The sequence below is a fragment of the Catharus ustulatus genome, chromosome 3, assembly GCF_009819885.2.
Source record: "Catharus ustulatus isolate bCatUst1 chromosome 3, bCatUst1.pri.v2, whole genome shotgun sequence".
Classification (NCBI taxonomy): domain Eukaryota; kingdom Metazoa; phylum Chordata; class Aves; order Passeriformes; family Turdidae; genus Catharus; species Catharus ustulatus.
The window spans coordinates 80,414,842-80,437,662 of NC_046223.1; the positions used below are offsets into that span (position 1 = coordinate 80,414,842).

Consider the following 22,821-nt stretch of genomic DNA (forward strand, 5'->3'; position numbering starts at 1 on the left):
ATTATTCCAGGATCTTGTTTTACTAAATACTGAGGTACTGAAATAATGTATCTTGCCCTAAATTATTTTTACTTTCATGTTTTTATTTTAAAGCCTTATTCCAAATCTTGTCTTTTGTATTGTTAGTCTTTGACTGGATGGCTATGTAGCATATCTCACCCTGAATATCTCTGAAGGTTTCTTAATACAGAAGGCAGCTGTGTACTTACTTGGTAATAACACCACGCTGTTTTTATTTTAAAACATGTCAGGACTCACTTTGGTCACTGACATTCCTAATGTAACTTTTTGACATTAGCAGAGATAACCTGGCCCTCCTTTGTATAAGTTTTTAATTTTCCTAGTTTGTCTTCTTTTAGTACTTTGCTCTGAAATAATAATTGCTATTCAGAATAATCTAAGGATTTTTGGGGTTATTTTTTGTTATGACGGTAGGGTTTCTTTTTCTTGAAATAAAAGTACATATTGAACATACTATTTTTGCTTTGGAGTGCTTTGGGTATTTTTTTGTGGAATCACTTCAGGCAGTAGTGGACTATGAAAAATGAGGTCACACACATATGACCATAACTTTTTCAAAAAGAGGTGAAATAGCACTGTATTGGTTTTGATTTTTGTTTTTTAATCTTGTTAACTGTATGACAGAAATAATATGCTGTGAACCTGAAAAGAAACTTCGTGGCTGGGGGAGGTTTGGGCTGTTGTTAAATCAAGTTGAAAATTATTTAATCTTGTTCCATCATCCTTTAGATTAAATGCAAGAGTAAATCATGTAGCGCACATCACCATTGCTTACTGAGATGAGTATGCTACAATGTTCTACCTTTGGGAGATGTATTCAAATTTGTTTCTAAATAGGAACTATTTGTCTTAAACCACAGAAGTTGTAAAATTGAAAAAAAAAAAGTACGATTAGATTTTAGTTCAAAGTGTATAATGTTTCTTGAACATTATTCAGAAATGAAAAAGCTGGTAGTTACATCCAGTTTTCAAAACAAAAAAATCTTCACTGGACAAAAGAGTAACTGGCAGGAATGATTGTCAAATGTAATGAAAATGAGCATTTTTTCAGTGATAGATGAGATTTGCTTTGAAAGGAGGTGATTTAAAGAAACAGAAGTACCTGGCAATTAGACTTTTTCATAAAATAGTTTGTATCTAACACTAAAGAGAAAATGTTAGTTAAGTTCAGGCAATCAAGTTTTTTTTCTGAATGTACAGGTGAACTGAAATAATTTAATTTGTTCTCTGTTTGGATAATTACATTTGGTTTTCCCTTCTGTGTTGCCATGCTGCTTTCTGTGTTTTGACTTTTGTGTTGCTAACTATAACTAATTACACCGTGTTGTAATGATGGCTAGTTCTGCATTTTTTGCTTTTTAACAGTTGCTTTACTATGTGTAAGCATGAGTGGAAGGCAATGCAGTTTATTCTGCATGACACGTTTTTGCATGAACTCTAGTTTAACCAATTATATGAACAATGCAGTATTAGGAATTTAATAATTTTGCTCTTGCCATTTTAGTGTTTTGCATGTGTATTGTATATGTGTATTTTTTCAGCCTATTCCAAGCCTAAACGAGGCCATCGTAAAACTGCTTCATTTGGCAACATTCTGGATGTCCCTGAGATCATCATACCAGGTATCGCAGACCAGGTGAACGGGTCAATTGGTTAAGATGCCGGAATAATGATCAGACTGCTAAAATACTTCTTGCTCCAGTTGCCTTAGGATAGGCCCAGAAATTATCCCACTGCATTTTTCATAGTGCTTCAGTAAAGAGGAGCATGATATTTTATTACAAACTTACTTTTATCAGTAAATTATACAATCTTCTAATTCAAATTTACTTCTACTGTTAAAGGATTTTTCCCTTACAATCTTGGTTTTCAGAGTCTTCTTAGAGGGCAAAATTCTATGTGCATTCTTGTATTACAGTACCTCATTTGGTGAAAATGGGCCTAAGTTGAAAAATTCCAGTCTAGGTAATTGTTTTACCCTGATCTTTGTTGTGTTTGGGCCCCCATTTATAATCAGATAATAGTAGAACAAAAAACTAAGATAAATTATGTACAGAATTTTAAATCCATTTGATACTTGTAATTAAAACATTAACACTTAGTCTGTGTAATTCTTATATTTAACTACACTTTTCTAGGGCTAAAATGTGTGTGCATGAGGTATTGCTGTTGTGTTTAAGTTAACGCGAACTAAAATTTCTAGGAGAGGCTTCTGATAGGAAAAAAAATTAATACAATCACGCACCATGGATAGGAATATCATTTGGGGCTTTAATGAATAATTCTTGTGTATCCCAAGTCTTTTTTTAGTTAGTAGCATGATGTTTTTCTTTCTTTTATTTCATACTTCTCAAAGTCTAAAAATAAGCATAATCAATCCCAAGCTGTGAAAGGCATACCATTAACAGTATGCAAGTCACTTCAAAAGGATGTATCAGGGGCAGGAAATGCAAGTGATAGTATCTAGAAATCCACAAAAACTGTGTCCCTCCTGTTCTAAATTTCTGTCATCTGAGGAAGTTTCCTTGTAAATCTTGATATTGTTAGCTATTATAAAGTTGAATGCGAAAGATAATTTTCTACAAAAGTTTCTTTCAAATAACTTTAATGAAGGTTAGAGTAAAAATACATAATATAAAAAAGTAGATTCCAAAGAGCAATAGCACCCATAAAAAGAAAACCCCTTTGGCATTGAGGCTAACAGATTGGCAAAAAAAGTTTTCTAGAGTAGCTTTCCACTGTAACTTTAAAGCAGTCCTGGCCTGCACTGACATAACTGAAATCCTGAGAAAGCAAGGGAAGCGAAAGTGAAGACATCTGTCCAGTTTCAGTGTTAACTCATGATGAGAGCCTGGTAGGTAATCTCTAGAAGCTAATGAGCATCTCTTGTCTCTCTACACTGTCTGCCCATAACAACATTGAGGCTTCCAAGAAACCTTGAAACTTTTAGGTAATAATTAAGAAGTCAGTGAAATAAAATACCATGGTGTTTTCACAGAACAGATCATAGCAGTCTATTGGTTTCTTAGTTAGGCAGAGGCAGTCACTAAAAATTCTTCACCTGATCTATAAAATAGATTGAATTTGACAGGATGGGAATTTCAAGATAATTTGGAATACATATGAAAGAAGCAGAAACCTGTCAAAATAAAAAAAAAGTATAGGGTTGGAGCAAGCATATTAATGAGTTTTCTCAAAATTTACTCCTAAGGTATTTAAATCAAATGAACAATAATAAAATACCCTGTTAATGCTTTATCAGAAGCAGCTATTCATGAAGACGAGGATTAGAGTATCACATAGGGAGAATTTTGCTGTAACTGAATATGTGAATAGCAATAGGATAAAATCCAGAGTCATGCATTAGCAGCAATTTCTGTTAATAAAGTAACATGGGACCATAGCACATGCATGCAGATTAATCCCAGGTAGTATGAGCCAGGAATAGAATGTAGCTGTGCAAAACCGAAATCTTAAGATTCATTTCCAGGAAATGACACTGTTGCTGGCCCTTGTTGAATTTGAATCAGGAGTTGAACATACTGTTCTGGTCAGCCATATAAAAGAAACATACATGCACTCAAATAATATGAAGAATAGTTTCTAGGATAAGAGGGATATAGAGGGCATAAAAGCAAATCTGAAAGCATGGCCTTTTTTTAGCCCACAAAATGAAGGCTGAGAATGAATTATTTTCTATAGATGAATCTGCAGCTAAAAACCAGGAAGAGAGAGCTACTTAATCTAAAAGACAGTATTGGCACTACAGAAAGAATATATAAATTGTGTGCAAATAAATCTGGGCTTTATATTGAAAGTTTTCCGGTTGTCAGAATGGCTTTCCAGTAGTAATCCCAAAGCCAGAAAAAAATGAGGCTAATCATTACATGACAGAATGTGATCATCTGCCCAGTAAACTAATTATATTCATCTGTATATTTCTCACTTTCCTTTCTTTATGCTCTCAGCGCAAGGCTCTCAGTTCTGGACTCTGAACACACTTTTCGTTTTCTAGACCTCTAAGCTTCTAAGACCCCCCAAACTGCTACCACCATTTCAATCCCACCCAGTTATGTTCCATATTATTACCACCACAGACCCAGCTCCTCCAGACTTCCCTGGGCATGTCCCTCGGTGAGGTGAGTGGCTCGTCCCTGTCCTTGGAGCCGCAGGAGTGCTGGTCTGTGCTGCTGCCTGGAGTTGTGCTGAGCACATGGTAGAGCAGCTGCTGCCCAGAGAGGGGAAGCACCAGGCAGGCATGTTACCATGAGTCAGCTGCTTTGGGCAGGGCTATTTTGGAAGTATGAGTACTACATCTGCTATCATTGGGGGTTTTCGTAATGTGTTGCCTCAACTGCATTTCGTCCATGAACTGATTATGCTTCCAAGGTCGTAAAATACATATTTATCAATTAAAGGTAAAATATTGGCAGAAGGGGAAGTTTTTAGAATATATTTGCTCTTCTTTCTAAATAAGTAAGCTAAGGGTGAATAGAGCTATTTGTTCATTTAAGATGCTATTTTGTGTTATTAGCTTGCAAAACTTGAAAACTGAAAAATGGGTCAAATAATTCCTCCTTTGTGTAACAACTTTGTAAATTAGTTTGCAGTGGTGGTATCCTGCAACCAGATAGCCTAGTGACATATCAATTCTTACTTTTTTGCATTTTTTGTATGCATAGTACAGGTTATAAGCACCAACTTTATTTTTATATACATATTTATATATAAAACATAAAAACCCTACCAAGTACAAAAGGTTTAAGTATCTTTATGTTTAAAGAAACAAAAAGAAATCTGAATTCTAGTTTGTATACTTTTTTGATAGAAACCATTCAAGCAGCATCTAGCAAATATACCTACAAGTACAGCCTCCTCTTCACTGGCAATGTTAGACATCTTGTGCATTTAGCATGCGTGCATTTGGCTTTGTAATTTTGTCATCTTAAACTGCCACAGCGTTACGATTTTTATAGCATTGACACTGCATAAATGATTACTCAAGATAGACACGTTTTGTAGAGGGTCTTTAAAAAGTGGATAGGAATTATGTATGCTATAGGTCTGTAGTTTTTCTATCTACTTTTAAATCAATCTATGCCAGAAATCCCACCCTTGTCTTCCCTTTACTTCATTCTTCTGAAATTCAGATAAATGTTTTAAATTATTCAAAAGATCTTGTAGCACCGTTACAGTCACTGATCATCCTGCACTGTGAGAAACACTTGAGCTCTGTAGGTGTGTAAGGAAGAGAGGGGACTGTGAGTAAATAAGAAAGTGTAAAAGGAGATGTGAGTATCTGCTAAAGGGCAGGGAGAAGAGGTCATAGCTGGTCTGGATATTTGGCGACTGGGTGGGGGTGGTGATCAAAAGCTTAATAAGTTGTACAATTTATTTTTGCCTAGAGTATGTGGGGCAGGACATGAAGGAAGTTTCCTGTTCCTTTAGAATTTAATTTTAGAAAATAAACAACACTATGTGAAATGGTTTTTCTGAGACCATTAAGTATATTTGCGACATTTGCTTTTTAATCTTAAAATCCCATAAACCACCAAAAGCCTGACAATGTGCATCAAGTTACTGTGGATTAACTTTGTCCATGTAAGAATCTCTTCATTTTTATAATGAGGAAAATTATTTTTAAATGTACATAGAGGTAAGAACAAGATCAAAACTGGGAGAGGAAAGCATAAAAAAGGAACCTTGATGGTTTAAAATAAATATTTTTTGTTGTGTTGTATAGTATATTTTTCAAATGAAATTTGTCTTGAATCTGGAGCAATAAGTATTTGTTGATTTGTAGTCTGTTTCTGCCTTGTTAAAGCTATTTGCCAGATGTCTGCAGTATAATACTAATTAAAATGGCATTGCCTAGTAGAGCTTGCTCTTCCCTCATGCTACTAACTTGAAGATATTTCATTTAAAGGTGTTCATTTTTTACAACAGTAGTTTTGGCCCCTCTTTCCCCCCTACCCCCCTTCACTTCCCGCAAGGCATTTTCTTTTCTTTCTTGCACCCCACCCTGATTATTTTAACATTTTGGCAGCCATGTTCTAATATTTCAGCAACACATGTGCTGGGTTCTTTAAATTCACAAATGTTGCTAATCTGAAATGAGAATTTCAGATATTTTTGCAAGCCTATTTCAGCTGAGCTAATTTTATAACAATGTTGTTGAATGAAATGTGCACATAATTTTGTATCAGTCGTGGGTGGATTGCACATATGTTGAATATTGAGATGAGCTGTGGCAGCCAGATGAAGTATCCACAGCACAGAATTCTATTAAATGTATAATCTTGTTTGTTTAATGATTACATTAAAAAGTTCACTGCAAATGAAAAAGTTCAGACATATTGACACGGATTTGTCATTCACAAGATCCCTAGTATCAAAGTATTAAACAAACTTAGTCGTTGTTGCTTGGGTAAGTATATACTTTCCCTGAATTTCAAAAGCAATACATCAAGACCACAGAACAGTTGCAATTCAAATCCATTTGTAATCAGAGCAAAAAGTATATTCCCGTTTTAGAATCCTGGTTGATTTTCTTATATGCTTATTTCTTATAGTACCTTCTATAAATTTTAAAAAGTCATGACAAATTGATAAAGTGACACTAAACATTTTGTATTGCCGTTGTTTTCCTGTGTTCCTACTCGTAATAGTACATATATTTAAAACTTTAAAGGCTTATTAAATATATCAATCAATATTAAATATTCTTGCATTTTTGTAGTAACTTGCAGTTCTAAACATGTGTCAGGATAGGCTTGGAGTCGTGGGAATTATGCTGAATGAGAAGTATCTAAAAGGTCAGCAATGTGATGCCTTTTTCAGGGCATTGAGTGAGTTGTGTTGGTGGCTGAGTGCGGGGCTGCTGGGCGAGGGGCTGCCACGGCTGCAGTGCATGTTTCAGATGCTCCCCTCCAGTAGCAGAGTTACGTAATGCAGAGCTAAGAGCAAGAATTTTGAGCATTGTCAGCTGTTACTCAGGACATTTTGGTGTTTCCTTTTGGACAGCTGACCTGCTCTCAAGAGATAATATAAACAATCACTGTAATAAAAATCAAAGTAGCCAGGGAGATTCTGTTGCATAATCTCCTTTTATTTTTAAGGAGATTTTGTTTCCTGAAAATGCCTTTGATTGCTTGTCAGTGCTAAAATTTAAACTGTTTTATGTAGCTGTCACTGGTAGATAATTGCGAACAGGTGGAAGGAGAAGAGGAAAAGATTACAGCATTGTGCTTCGTAGGTTGATGGTGAGATGTGATTTAGCTGAACGGTCCTCTTTTCACACTTCTCAGAGCATGAGAACAGGACATAGTTTCGTTCCTCTGAAGGAGATAGGAGACCAGAAGGAAGCGCTTTCACTTCTTACTTTTCTTGAGGGGAGTGGCACACAGGCAGAAGTCCTTGCTGTGCTCCTTGAGCAAGGCAAAGAGCAACAGGTTAAAGCTGGCAGCCTGTTATCTTCGCGGTTAGCTTTTAGAAATCCCCATAACGTAACGCACTTGAAATAGATGTCGTCATCAGCTCCTGCCCCAAGTACTAAGCCTGACCAAATACATGTGACAGAAGATGGTGGAGTAGAGTGCAGCAGCTATTCATGTGGTAGGAGTGGTTATTGTATTAGGGTATACTTTTTGTTGACAGGCCAGCATGTTTTGAGTTAAAATTCTGCAGCTGTCTCTCTCTCCCCCTCTCTCACTTTGTCTCTGTGGATTTGTACAAATTCCAAGCTCCTCTGCAACAGTCGCACCCTTCTTATTTTGTTCTGAATATATTTCACTGGTTTGTTTTTGTTTTATTTTTTCCCAGCAGGAAACGGACAGCAGAGGCGCAGATCCATTCAAGATCTTAGTGTTGCTGGAACAGAGTCCAATCAGGTAATGTCCTTCTCATCTCTGCTTTGCCTTTCAGTAAAGTCAGCACCAAATCTGTACTGGGGAACTGATCTGGAAATCTTCACCTTTGATGCTTTCATATAAATTATGTGGAAGCTTGGCAGACTGTAGTGTTGTTTGTATTGCATTGAAATGAGATTCCATGAGGGTGACTATGAATGAGCTCTAGATGAGAAGCATTTTCTGTATAGCTTATGCAATATTTTTCACTTTTATGTACACATGTTTTTTTGTGTACCGCTTAATTTGGCTGAGGGCACATGTTACACAGGAAAGCCTTTTCAGCTCTTTGTATGTAGAAAACAATTGTAATTACTACTTGCTGTATAAAACAGTTGTATATAGACTCACTTTCTGCATGAAAATAAAAAGCATGTGCATCAGTATAATAAATGTTATTTATTATCAATCTCCGAATCCTGAGTAGTAAATCATAGAGGTATCTGCCTGTTTCTTGTGAAAAGTTTGCAGCAAGGTATTGTCACAAAGTTTTGTTTAAAAAAATATTATTTAAAAATGTATTTTATAATAACACAGCTATTTGTCTGGTGTTGTAAATGCCATGGTAACAGAGACAGTGGTATGCTACATAACATGCTCCTAGTTACATTTCAGTTTTAAATGAGAAAAGTATAGCTAATGCTTCATTCAGATGTGTTTATTTTGTGTTTTTAATAGCTTCAATAATTCACAGAGGCTATTTGGTCCTCAGTGTGAATTGGCAATTTTTTGATCCCTACTATTATTTGAGTGTGAGATTCTGGTGCTTAGCATATTCATCAGGTTATTCAGGTTTCCTTATTAAACAGCCTACTGCAATAATCTAAAATAGGTGGTAATTCTTGGGGGTGTGTAATTATCAGGGAGATAACCTTTGATTTTTCTTTAATTCCATGGAATATGGTAGCCACGGAAACTTCATCAATCGTGTAGGTATTAGTAAATTTACTGTGTACGTCTACCAGAAAATAACAAGTCTACATAATACATTTTAGTATATTCAGAGAAGACAGAAGACAGGTCTGTTTGATAGAACCTAATCTGCGAAATTTAGGAATTAATTTAGCCTATTCATTTAATTATAGAATTAAAATTATGCAAGACTTGAGGGAAAAAGCTAAGTGACAATACATCAGTTATACCAAATTGCGCTGATTGATGTATGAATATATTTAATTACAGCTTTTTTATTTAAAAGTTTTCATTCTGTTCATTTTAATGAATGGTTGATATTTCAGATTTTCATCATTTGCTTTGTATCTTAATAACGTTTTATTATAATATTTCTTTGAAATATTCTGTTCTACTGCTTGTATGGGTGTTGTAGCTAAATTGTCTTTGTGAACAGAAGGATACGGAAATTTTGTTTTATGTTTACCTCACCAATTTCTCCTGTGAGTTTATAGAAGTATCAGAGTCACATTTTACTTTTTTGCTTCTGATAGCGTACATATTGGAAATGTAAGTGGAAGAACTACAATTATCTGTTGCTATCCTGCAGTTTCTTTGGAAACATTATGGTAAAATCTGGAAAACATAATATTTTAACACGCATGAAAAATGCAGTTTCAAAGACATTTTTACACTGTCCATATAAACAAATAATGAATTTTTATCCCCTTTTTGATGTGAGGAGGGATCGAAAAGTCTGCTGAGACTAATGCTAACTTTTGATGTATATATGCTTGGATATGAAAAAAAAATTGGGAAACAACAAAGAAACAGAGCACAATGAAATTATGGCTAAAGGTCTAAGATTAATCTTTATGGGTTTCTATAGGTCTGGACCTCAGTGCCTTGATTTTTTATTAAAAATTTTGAACTGCTATCCATATAAGCAATCTACGAGCCAAAGCAGGAAAAGCATCTGCGTGGCATAGCTCTGGTCAGTTTATCCAATCTCCCCATATGCACCATACCATATATAGGGTATCCTTTCTAATGCGAAAATCCCCTTCCCCCTCCCTCCCTTCATTGCAAACATCCTTCTTCCCTGCATTCCATTCTCCCTTACACCCACTCTGCGGCGCAGCCTTCTTCCCCAAGCAGCCATGGCCCTGCGTGCCTCTGCTCCCTCACCCAGACCATGAAAGGCCCTATCCCACTCAAAATTGAAGGATTGCCATGGTGCCTCTTTTCTGCCCTTTAACTATTTGACACAGTGAAGCTGATCAGAAATATTTTTATTTAACGTATTTTTCCTGAAAATTGCTGCTGTGTCTGTATTAAACGGTTCTAATACGACTGCTGGTTTTTAATTAAAAAGGTTTTTCCAATTTAGAATGGAATTTTTCTTAAGGTGAAGGAAAAGACCAGGCTTGTATATAAATATTCAAATGTATGTATGTATAGTATTAATTAATATACCATTTAAAATATATATAATAGTATATATAGTATTATATAGTATAAGTGTATTTGTATAATTGTATATTAATATACACTTAAAATATATATACACAATAAATATTTAATAATACATGTACCATAGTTTGGGTGCTTACCTGAAAGGGTTAGACCGAGATTCTTGGTCCTGTATATCTGTTTGTTTTCATTTGACCATCTTGTATGTTTTATGATTGTATTGTCTATTTTATGTCTGTGATCTTAGAACAATACTTAGGTTGCATGCAGTCTTTACAAATTTTAAAGTTTTATACAGATACTGAGAAACATGTCTGGCATAATGACCCAAGATCTGCAGGTTGTGATCTGATGCCCGGTGTGGTATCCATCTCTTTGCCTGTGTATCTTTCATTGGTTTGGTTGTTTTGTACTCTTCTTTCACAGCACTATCATAAATACCAAAACTACCTACTTGCTCTTTTAAACATCTTTTTGTTTTGGGATTGTTGATTTTTGGGGGAGGGGGCGGGTCATAACTGTTGTTGGGCCTTCATAACTCTTACAGTTTACTTTGAAATGAAAAAAAGTATTGTATTAAACAAAACCATGTACTGACATGAACAGTTGAGAAGCAAGGTCAGAGTGTACGTGCCCACATGCGTGCAAGCTAAGTGGGGTAATTTGGGGATCTGATATTACACAGATGAATCATTCTGCCCGTGAGATTGTGAAATTTGTCACAGATGCACATTCAGGTTTTTTTCTCCCTTTTCACAGAAAGATAAAATTCACAGATGAGATGAGGAAACAAGACTAGTAATGATGATTTCTTTAAATTGTGTTGCCTGTTTAATTTAAACTTCAGGGAGGATTATTCATCAGAGTGTGCCAGCTTTTCAAGACTGTAAGTCTTTGAGGAATGAAAGCTATGAATGCCATGTGGGTTTGACCACCTGGCAAAGATGACTTGAGAGTAATCTGCCAGCAAGTGTGGAGGAAGCAAGCATGAAGGGGTAGCAAAAACTGATTGCTAAAGTCCAGATGCTGGTTTATGTGCCAGAGGGGCTGCCATCCAGGTGGCCTAAAGCATCTCACTCAACATACTCTTGGACACTAATCGAACCAATGCTCAGTTTGAGAAACTTTCCTTCAGCTTCACAGTGCTTTTTAGGTATGCTTCAGATGTGATTCCTTCATTTCTGTATCTACTGATTTTCATGTAAATAATGATATCAAGGAAATGGGGTTTTTTTGCTTGGTGGACCAAAACAATCTGGTAAAGCACTGAGAAGTTACTGTAGAGTATTTCTCAGGTGCCCTTCACTATCCACTATAGATACTCAACAAATCTGTTTTTACTTAAAGGACTTTTATGCTGTTACAAGTGCTTTATCTTATGATCTTTTACATCAGCAGCATGTATTTATCATTCATATCTGAGGACACTAACAGTAAGCTCAGCAACTTTATTTAATGTCAACAAAAACTCCATCACAAAAGATTTTTCAAAATGTCTGATCCCATCATCTTGATAACATCCAGTTATTTCTACTGTTTATTGTCTTGTTTCTAGATATTAACAAAGAACACAAAATGCTTAATAAGCATCACAGAAGAAAGACAGTGCACTTTAAATAATGGATGTTTCAGTGTATAGAATCTTGTTATTCTTTGGATTGTTACTTGGCTGTAATCCTGAATTTTAAAACTTAAATTGAAGTAGGATATTTGCAAGTAAAGTCATAAAGAAATATAGTTTCTAGTTAATGTATATTTGAGTACTTCTTTTGAAAAATTGAGTTATTTAATGAATAATTTCATGAAAAATACACCATCTTGAAAATAGTTATATTTTAATAGCATCTTTTTACTTCATTTTTTTCTGAGGAACTTGCTGGGGCTTATAGTCTTAAGTCATTTGCTGTGTTAATTTAATGTCACCAAGGGGGTATGTGAAATAGAAACATATATATTATAAATAATGTTTCTGAAAAAGCAGCTTAGTAGAATAATGAAGTCTATATTATGTTTTTGTGCTTTGCTAAACAAAAGGAGTGGAGGACTCGAACAGTACATGAAAACACATCCTTCAGAATCTTGGTTTAGTTCTTAATTTACTTCATGAGGGAGCATGTACAGTAATTTCACGATTACAAGCCGCACCGTTCTGACTAAAATTTTGCTCCCATACCGGAAATGCGGCTTACACTCAGGAGCGGCTAATATGTGAATAATTTTCTGACATTTCCAACCCCGGAAGTGCAAACCGAGGTGCCGAGTCGAGCAACCTGCCAGTAAAACCCGGCTTTACGCAATTGTTACAAATTGGTTACTCTGTTGCGCCGCGGGTGGAGCCAGGCTCCATGCCAGCAGCACAGGGGGTGGGGAAGGCAGGGGACTCCCTCCTTCAGGCAGCCCAGCCTGGGGGAGAGATGGGGGCTCCCTCCTGCTGACCCCACAGCTCCGGGGGAGGCAGGGGGCTCCCGTCCCCTCCTGCCGCCGCCACCGTGGGTGCCAGCAGGCTCCATCCCCACCTCCCCCTGCTGCCGCGGGTGCCAGTGGGCTCCGTCCCTGCCTGCCACCACGGCGCAGTGCCGGGCCGGGGCGAGCGAGCCCAGTGGCAGCCGGCCCCGAGCAGCCCCGTCGAGCAGCAGCGCCAAGCTGGGCCACCTGGCTCCATCAACAGCCCCAAGCCCTCACAGCCCAAGCCAAGCCAGTAAACCCCGCCATCCCGCGATTCTGTTACTATTTGACAACTTTGTTGCACGCTGGTCCTCGCTGCGAACGACAGAGCGGCTTATAACTGGGTGCGGCTTGTGTATGGACAAAGAATGAAATGTTTGCCAACACCCGGAGATGCGGCTTATAGTCAGTGCAGCTTGTAATCGTGAAATTACTGTACTCATTTTCTGATTGATGTGCTTCAATTGGTTGATCCTTTCTGATTAAGCTCTTTTTTAATGTTTTCTAAAGATTAATCACATAACCTCTGAGTTAACAAAAGAACCAGAAGTCTAGTGCAGCTACTAAGCTATATTCCTTTAATTGAATTTAGTTCTATTAATTGATTAACATTGGAAACAAACTTTATTTCCTCGTTATGTTACAGAGCTGCTAGATTTCACTGAATGACGGCGTGAAAATCACTAAACATATTGTTACCATTTTCTCTAAAGATCTTGAACATACTGTTCAGCATTGCTTTTTGTTACGCTGAATAGCAAAATTATATCAATTTGTTTTACATAACAAAGAAGAAATAGGGATGGAATTACCCCTGCAATCATGTAAAGTTGACCAAACCATGACGAGAGCATTCAGGGTAAAAGCTTGGGGAGGGGGAGAGTATTTTGGAGGATTATACATTTGGATTTCTTCTTTTTTTTATTTTATTTTTTATTTTTACTGAACTTCTCAAAAAATCTTCTGTTAACTTGTCATTTTGTTTTATTTTGTCATTTCAGGAGAGTAGAAACAGCAGTAGATCATCTAGTCCTAGTGTGAGAATGATCACTACCTCGGGACCAACCTCTGAAAAGCCAACACGTAATCCATGGACACCGGATGATGCAGGTAATCCTTTGTTCATTTGTTTATTTTGTAATTCTTTTGCCTGTAAAAAAATTGAAATATTTATTTGATTGTGGGGTGTGTGCTCAGAGACTAGTAAAAGTGAAGATCATGATTATTTTAAGTTCTGCTTAAATCCAATCATTACATTACTGCCTTGTTTTTCACATACACTTTAAAAATTCTTTTTTATAGATTGTTGAATTACATAAACTTGTAAGCATTTTGCTTGTAAGAAAGTACTGTAAATTGCAGTGATAGTAATATTTAATGAGGGTCTTCTTAGCAGTGGCTTTTTACTATAGTATGGTTTTAGGGAATAGACATGTTGGAACATTTTAGTCTTGTCCAGTTGTATTTTGAATGCACATTTAAAGATTTCATTGCCCTGACATCTTGAATTAAATGTTATGGAGGTGAGTATCAGTTGAGTAGGTTGCTTCTGTTTACCATCTCTGTTGTAATTTTGCTTATGCAGAATGTAGATGTGCACACAAAATTGCTGGTTTTAAATGCACTAAATGTGTCTGTAGAAACATTGTAAATACTCCTACTGTAGCATCACTGTTAATTTGTTATGAACTAGGATAAAGAATGAAGATAATTGAATAGTTCAATTTGATTTTTAAAGTCATGATGCATTCTGTTATGAAAAGAACCAGTACTGGACTTCAGGAAAAAAATGGATCCCCACAAATTCCGTTTCAGAATATAAATAAAATTACATTTTTGTTACCACAATGTACATCGTGAATCTTAAATTTAGTCTCAAGATGGTACTTCACAGTCCCTCAAATTCTGTAATCTTATGCTTGTGATCTTTTCATCTGGATGATCAGACTCTTTTTTTCCGTAACCAGTTGCAAAATGGAAACTCATGTGGTGACGGACTCTTGCACAAACATATGTATATATAAATAAATATATATCTATATTTGCACAATTGCATTTTACCAAATATAAGGTGATTATGTAAGATGTACTTTTTCCCCCCGCCCACCATGGTAGTGGGAGGGCAACACGCTCTTGCGTTTTGCTTCTCTATTTTCTTCTTTCTGGCCTTTGTTGCTTTGGCTGACCACAGTCAGTGCCTTGTCACTCGTAACTTCCCCAAGCCCTTACCCACTGCTGCAGACCACCGTGGACCCTCTTGTGCAGCATAGACCCCGAGTTGCTTTAGGCAGTGAGCACAAACAGGAATTGCTGCCTCACATTGGAAGCAAGCTCTTACCCAGTCAAGAGTTCATTGGGAACTGAAAACTGCAAATCGTAAACCAGTGCAACAAAACTTTGTGCCAAGTTTTGGTTTTAAATGCAGCACAGCACTGGAGCTTAAAGTCAAGTCTGTTTTCTGGCCCAGAGAAATCACTCACCTTATACTCAGGTAAATACAAACATGCCATATGTATATTTTTGCTTGCTAGGTTTATGTAGGCCATGCACAAAGAGTTGAAATAATAAGAGAGAAATAATTTTGGTTTTCTGTAAAAAATGCTACGTTTTTAATTTAATGAAGCAAAGTGATGAAACAAGGATGCAGCCGAATCTGGTCAATCGAGGAAAATTTGCAGTTCTGTGATGCTGTGCTGAAATACTCGGGAATATCACCTGAAGCATTTACATGTATTGATGTATTTTTGAAGCATTGCAATGATTCCATCCATATATGGCAATAGTCTTAATGTAGGGAAGGGCTTCTCATGATTGCATTTAAGATACCTTGATGATTAAGTCTTTGGTTTTAGGGTTGTTTTCTTTTTCTTTTTCCTTTCTGTTTTTGTTTTTACCACCTTCCAGTTTCCTTACAAGCATACACTTAACCACTTTTTCTCCATTCCCACCCTCTTATTTCTGTTTCCTTTTGAAGCTGCTCTTGGAAATAGCATAGTCTTTGAGGGCAACACCTTAGTTTCTCTACCACGACTACTCTGTGGCAGGTGCTTTTGGGGTATGGGTAAGCAGCCCCTTTTTTTTCCCACCTACCCTCCTCCATATAATCCTCTAGTAGCAATTATGCGGCTGTAAAATCAGTAGTTTCTCCATGTGTCTTTACTCCTGTGTCTCTTAAAGCTTAACAGTAACCTTGTGATTTCCAGATTGTGGGCTACTGAAAGATAAGAATGCAGAAACATACTAAGTCTGTAATGAAAGGTCTAGAGAAATCCAGAGTAACTGCAGTGTAAGAAGAGAGCAGCCATGCCCTGGAGATAGACTGGTTATTGGGTTCCTTGCTACCCACAAAGTGTCTTTACAGAACAGAGAAGATGCCCTAGAGCATGTTGTGAGGAAGATACTTAGACATCTCACTGGGAGCAGGTTTCAAAACTGAGCAGGAGGTTGTGCTTATTTTATTTTGGCAGAGCTGATTTGCACAGCTTCTAATTTTAAAATCATTAGATGCATGGGCTGGCTGGCTGATCCTTCATAAACAAGAATGAAATGGCAAATTTTTTATAAACAGAAATGATCGCAAACTGTACAAAAATAGTATTTTTAAAATCTGTGTGCTGTTACATGGCTTCTAGAAATGTAGGTTGATAACCATAATTTTTTTATTTTTTCTTGATGTGATAGACCATACTTTAGATGTTCTTAACTATCAGAAAAACAAAATGATTCATCTGCCTTGGGATTGGAACGCTGCTATTTCCATCTGCTTATCCACATTCAGATTGTGTATTGTGAAATTACTTAGACTTCTTGTTTTTGTCCTGTAAGAATAGAATTAACTCTTTTTAAATACATTAAAGTTTTCTTGATATTGTTACAGAGACCAATGGGTCAGATAACTCCATCCCAATGGCATATCTCACATTAGATCATCAGTTACAGGTAATAAATATACAGCTTATTAGATTCTCAAGTTTGCATTTCATTCTAACATGTGACTTTGGGGCTGCAAAATAGAGTGCCACATATTTACCTGGGTTTATGTTCTGTCTAATTTTTGACCAAGGCTAAAAAAATATATTAGGTAATCTGAGATTAGTTGACTCAGGTTTGATCAAGCTATTAAAAACAAGCCCTGGGAAACATGATCCCTAAAACCAAATATAAGCTGAGTTTGACTGTAAAAATAAGACATTATTTGCTTGAGTGTTACTGAATCAAATCATTGTATACACTTTATTTTGTGTGTGTGTGGGATTAAACACTGCTTTGATTTTTGTGACAAGTATCTGATTAAAAACTTCAGATTTGAGTTGTTTGGCATCAAGCACAGTAATATTTTCCAGGGCATGGTTTAACACTTATTTTTAAAGGCTTGCTTACTGGTTTTTAAAAGACTGTTATAAATACACAGCAGAGACATTCTAACACACTATTTACTAAGATATCAGTTCATTAGTCTTTAACATGTCTGATTTATTTTCAGCCTCTAGCACCATGCCCAAACTCCAAAGAATCTATGGCTGTGTTTGAACAGCACTGCAAAATGGCACAAGAATATATGAAAGTTCAGACAGAAATTGCATTGCTGTTGCAAAGGAAGTAAGTGAAATGTGTTTAACTTTTTCTGTTCTTGTGTTTCCTATGCACAAAGTCTGTGTATAATAATAAAAATACATCATAAAAAGTGAATAATAGTCACTGTGATTATTATTTCTGGCTTTATGAAGTAACATTTCATAGGGCATAATTATTTTCCAACTTCAAAATCAGAAATACTGGGCTGCTCGGTACAGATGAAATATTTAGAGCAGGAAATTGAAAATTGTAATCAATATCAAGACTCTTCTGCATAAGTCCTACTTAAGATCCTGGCAAATCTCTGTATGTAATAAACTGATGATGTTTGTATCATCTCAAATGAAACACTTGAACTATTAAAGAACTTTGGAATTTAATTTAGTACACTATCCATTAAAATATTTTCAGCTGTAATTTATAGATAATTGTTTAGTTAACAGATTGTAGAACTTTGAGTAACATGTCAGTGTTACTCATTTTGCAGTTAGTTTTAATTGTATATCTGACTTTTGTCGAGCACCGCATTTACAATATTATCAGCATTTGTCTTATCTTTTTCTACCATGGGTTTAAGTCCTGTTATGTACCTTCTCCTTGTGCACTGGAAATAAACTTTCCTCTTGCATTGTTTGCACATGTAAGGCAGCTGCACATACCGTTGTATTAGGTCAAAAATTATTGCTGATTCAGAATTTGAGTTCATAACAAGTTCTTTGTGTTCTGTTTCCTGATGCTGGGGACCAGTTTAGAGAGGTCACAGTCACACTCTAGACCAAATAATCAGCTTGTGACCCTCCAGTGTCTGAGCCACTCTGAGCAAGCAGCTGTTAATAGGGAGCTTCCCTTGGTGTTTGTGTAAACCTTTTGTGCAGTAGAAATAACATAGAGAATGGGGGGGAAAATATACTGTAAGATTGAACTTCTATCACATATTCACTCTGGGCTTAGTATCTGTGAACAAATTGGTTTTTTCATATGTAACTAGAATTTTTAGAGTTGATGAGGAGCTAGTGGTGCTGGCGTTAATATCTTGATTGTGTTGTCCCCAACATAATGTTGTCCCCAACGGTCAATAAATTATTTAAAATATATTTGTTTGAAAACTGTTTGGGTTTTTTCTAGGAAGTTTCACTTTTCTTTCAAACTGTTCACATTTCAAAGTGTTCACATATATTTCTAACTGTTTTTTCTTAGTCAGAATTTAATTGTCCATAGGAGTTAAAACAAAAAAAGCTGAGATGGATGAATTTAATGCTGGTTAAGGTAGTTATTAGTTCAACCCTCATATAATTACCAAATTTTCTTTAACTGTAATTAAAAACCATATGGCAATAATTAATTAACATCAACTTTCTCCTTTGCTATTTTGTTGCAAAAATATTGCTGGCAGCTTGCTGCCTTGTCACCTCATGACAAAATGGTAAAACAAACTGCCACACCAGTTTTGCAGAATAAATTATAACAAGTTTATCAGGGTGTTTGGGCTTCTAAAATCTTTGGTAAAAAAACATGTTGAACACTTACGGCATAAATAATGTGAAATGCCAGTTACAGAAGTAATTTGCTTGATTCTGCTTTTCCACTTTAAAAGTGCTTTATAAGTTCAACTCCAGATAGAAAATAGCATTTCACTTAAAAGTTACAAAAATTACTTCAATTCTGTATTTTAAGTTTTAGAGATTTAAAATATGCATAGTTACCTAAAATAGGAGTTGAATATATTTATGAAATTTTGTGTGGCTCCATAGGTATTTTACTGTGACCTGTAAAACTATGTCTGAAAGATATTATCTAAAGGACAGTTTTAAAGACTGAGGCTCAGTCTCTCAGCTATTTTAAAGTTTAAATGTGGATTTGATTTGGAAGGGAATTTTCCCCCAGACTACATTAAAGAATAACATTCTTTTGTCGACTTCTTTTGCACAAAATACCACCAGCTGTGAGTTCAGATTGATAATCAAATACTGATTTGAAACATGTGAAGTCATCTACACACAAATGGAAATAGAGTATAAATGACAATGACTTTTCTTTTTCATTTCAGACAAGAACTAATAGCAGAACTGGACCAGGATGAAAAAGACCAGCAAAACACATCCCGTCTGGTACAAGAACATAAAAAGCTGTTAGATGAAAACAAAAGTCTCTCAACATACTATCAGCAATGCAAAAAACAATTAGAGGTCATCAGAAATCAGCAACAGAAGCGGCCAGGCACATCATGATTTCCTGGGACCTTTCAAATGAAAAATATGCACAGAAAAGACTGATTTTTTTTTTATTGTTATTATCCTTTATTATGACAGCTCTTGAGTGTTAGCTTCTTGGTGTGATCTGTACGTGTCTGCTACACTTAACATCATTTAATTTTCTTTTTCCTAGGTGAAATCCAGTTCAACAGGTTAATTGAATAGGGTGAAAAAACAGTGACTTGAATTAACCAATAGCCCTCAGTTTAAAGCAAGAAGAGTGGCTGTTTGCATGCTCCTTGTGTGAAGGCTAGCCTAACAAGTGTTGAGGAGGCTGCTAAATTGTGAGAACCTACTTTTAGTTTTTGGTGTTGCCTCAGTACAAGCAAAAAAAAAACTTTCCTGTTTAAGAATGGTTTTGTTCCAGTGTCTCATCTCAAACTATTATTGTGATGATTATTTTCATAATAAACTGAAACATGCACCAAGCTGCAGAGGTGATGTTGGCTGACCAGAGTAATTCATGATGCATTAGTGATGCCTTTTACCTGTAGACATAGTATATTTTTCCACATGCAAAATGGTAGGCATACTGATGCCAGCATTCTTGGTTCAGTGCTTGATAGCCCTGCATTTTGACTAATATATTTCTTGTAATCTTGCGTTCATAAAATATTTGAAGTAAAAAGCTGTATTTTGTTTACTTTCTTGGGGTGAATGACATGCAGTTTCATTTAAATACTGGCCAAAAGTTAGGAAGGTGATCACTGGACAGAGTTGGTCCCTTGTATAAAAGAGATATAATCAAAAATATGTGAAAGCGTGTTTTAAACCTTTAAAACTTTTGTCCCTGTAGAATCACTGGAAGGAAATTCAGAAAGAAAATTAGTACTTGCTCCATTATTGATTTTGTTTGAGGAGGTTTCTTCTTACAATTTATTTGGTGAAAAGCATTTACTATAAATGTAAATAAGTTTGTCTTAGTTAGAGAGAGAAGAGTTTGGGGAAATGACTTTATTTTAAATAGAAAATTATGAAATGGAGTTGAGTATGCAAATAGTGGAAACTATTAAGAAAATGAGGGAAATAGATCTCCATCAGGAATCTCAGCTACTCCACTCTTTTGAACATAGCTCAAAGGAAGTTCATCACAGAATGCCTGCTGCCTTTGTGACTGAAGAATTGCATTTAATGAAATCGAGTGGAATATGTAATGTTCAGTGTTGTTATTTACCATTATTACATAGGAGAAAATAATTACTTGTTTACATTGCAGATTGATTATTTGGATTATGAATTAACTTTTAAGTGGTACAGAAATGAGGCACTTCTACATACAATGATAAATTACTTCTTACGTACATACATAAGTTCTTGATGTTCTCAGTTACAGGCAGGGTTTTAATAACATTTATTTGCAAAATTAAAATAGGAAATTGAAGTTTAGCTGCTGAGCCCTATAAATAAAAGAGAAGTAATCTGAAATTTGCTTATTTCAAATGAATGATTGCTCATACCCATGAGCAGAACTTTGGAAAAACCTTAAGGGGAGAAACCTCACACTATTTTCTCTTTCTCTTCCTGCCTATTTGATAAAAACCATTAATACTGTTGTGATTATCTGTGAACAGCAAAGAGGACGAACAACTTAACCGAACATCCTGTCTTGAAAATAAATCTATTGTTGGCAAACCTTTGAGAGTTAGAAACCTTTCCCTCATTTTATTTAAATAAAGGAAGGGTTCTCATTCCCAAAACCTTAACAGATAATTTGATTAGTTAGCTGAAACTGATATTGGGATCAACTTAAGGGCACACGTATTTATAGCAAATTGTAATTGGGGGAGAAAATAACTCTAGTATTAGGAATAGCACAAGTTATCCAAAGCATTGCTGTTCACATACATCTGTCTGTCTACAAAAATGGAGACACTCAGTGATCAGCAGCTTACTTAACATATGCTGAAACATTTAAGTAGAACAACTTAAATACTGATGCTCAAATTCAGAGGCATTGATAGTTACATACACAAAATCATTTCCTAGGACAGTTTTTACATTTTGCTGTGTGATAAGAGATATGCTTAAGGTAAATCAGTGTTGTATGTGAAAAGTCACTTTATGGCAAGGTTTGAGTAATGAAAGTGAATGCAGTGATAAATTAATGGTACATAATACGAAAGTAATTTCTAGCAGTTGCTTATGATTTTTCAGGGTTTACATTGAAAAGGGTCTCAGATTATAAAATAAGTGCTATGCTACCATGCACTGCTGGCTTCAATCAATAGTTTGGTTTTATCACTCTTACTTTTCAAAGGGAATTTGGAGTTAAACCTTTTGCTTTCAAATTGTCCTTTTCTTAATTTTGCCAAAAATTTTAAAAATACTTGCCCAGATTTCTCACTGAGGTTTTCCGCTCAATGAAATGAAAATTTTTGTTTATCACTAAAAATGAAAAAATTTGTTCATCATGAAAAAAAAGGGTGAAACACAACTGTTTGGGCTAAGAAGAGTTTAACAGCTTAACTTTCAGTGACCTTTATTGTTTTCATAAGGCTGTTGTTTTAAAGTCGTTTACAAATGTAGGGTTTTTTTTCTATTAAACTGTTTGGACTGTTCAGAAACTTTTTTCATGTACTCTTCTGTTCAGTTAAAGCTGTTCCTCTAATAATGGAGATGAAACATCTAGTTTTGGCTGGGCACTGCCTTCTCAGAAAAGGTAACAGGCTCTGCTTTTTGTTACAGTCTGTGTTCTGTAAGATATTGTGTAATTGAAGTATGCTTCTGTATACTATGCAGTTCTTCCACAAATACTTTTTTAGGCTTTTTGGTTTGTTATTTTTTCTGATGAGGAGTTGAAGATTGTAATTCAAAACTTGTACATAAAATGGTGAATGATTTCATATGATTCAGGAATGAGCAGTGTGGCTTTCTGTTAGAGGGTTTTACTGCTTTGTCAGAAGTCTAATTAATAAAAGCTGAGAGACTTCCACAAACATGTAGTAATGCCCCAGCTCTTGCCAGAGCATCCGTGATCTCTTGGAATCCCACACTGGGTGGAAGGTAATCATCATGCAGTTGTTCCCACTGCTGAAAAAAATTCTTCTGCTATGAGCTTGTCCCTTCCTGTATGCAGAACTAGGGTGTAGGATGAATAGTCTTACTCATAACTGAGTATAAAGATATTTTAAAAGTGCCATATCTTCCTTGTGGATGTTCTGCAGAGATAAGTGCTTGTCTTCTGTTGTTAAGTTCAGAAAAATTCCATTCCCTGGATCTTGCCCTTTTTGTTCATAATGGATGTTACAGTTTGAGAG

General features: G+C 35.8%; 1 protein-coding gene across 7 annotated transcripts in view; it reads left to right on the forward strand.

Annotated features, from left to right (window-relative positions):
• Positions 1-20,373, forward strand: part of MAP3K7 (mitogen-activated protein kinase kinase kinase 7) — a 46,614-nt gene extending 26,241 nt beyond the window's left edge. Inside the window, exons 12-18 of one of the 7 annotated variants that reach the window (XM_033054623.1) lie at positions 1,563-1,643; positions 7,843-7,910; positions 13,739-13,847; positions 15,712-15,798; positions 16,615-16,676; positions 17,221-17,336; positions 19,360-20,373. In XM_033054623.1, coding sequence (XP_032910514.1) covers positions 1,563-1,643; positions 7,843-7,910; positions 13,739-13,847; positions 15,712-15,798; positions 16,615-16,676; positions 17,221-17,336; positions 19,360-19,540 — 704 coding nt within the window. In that variant the 3' untranslated portion in view covers positions 19,541-20,373. The remainder of the gene's footprint in view (positions 1-1,562; positions 1,644-7,842; positions 7,911-13,738; positions 13,848-15,711; positions 15,799-16,614; positions 16,677-17,220; positions 17,337-19,359) is intronic. The other 6 variants (XM_033054624.1, XM_033054627.2, XM_033054628.2 and 3 more) reach the window with 6 other exon arrangements.
• Positions 20,374-22,821: the final 2,448 nt, after the last annotated feature.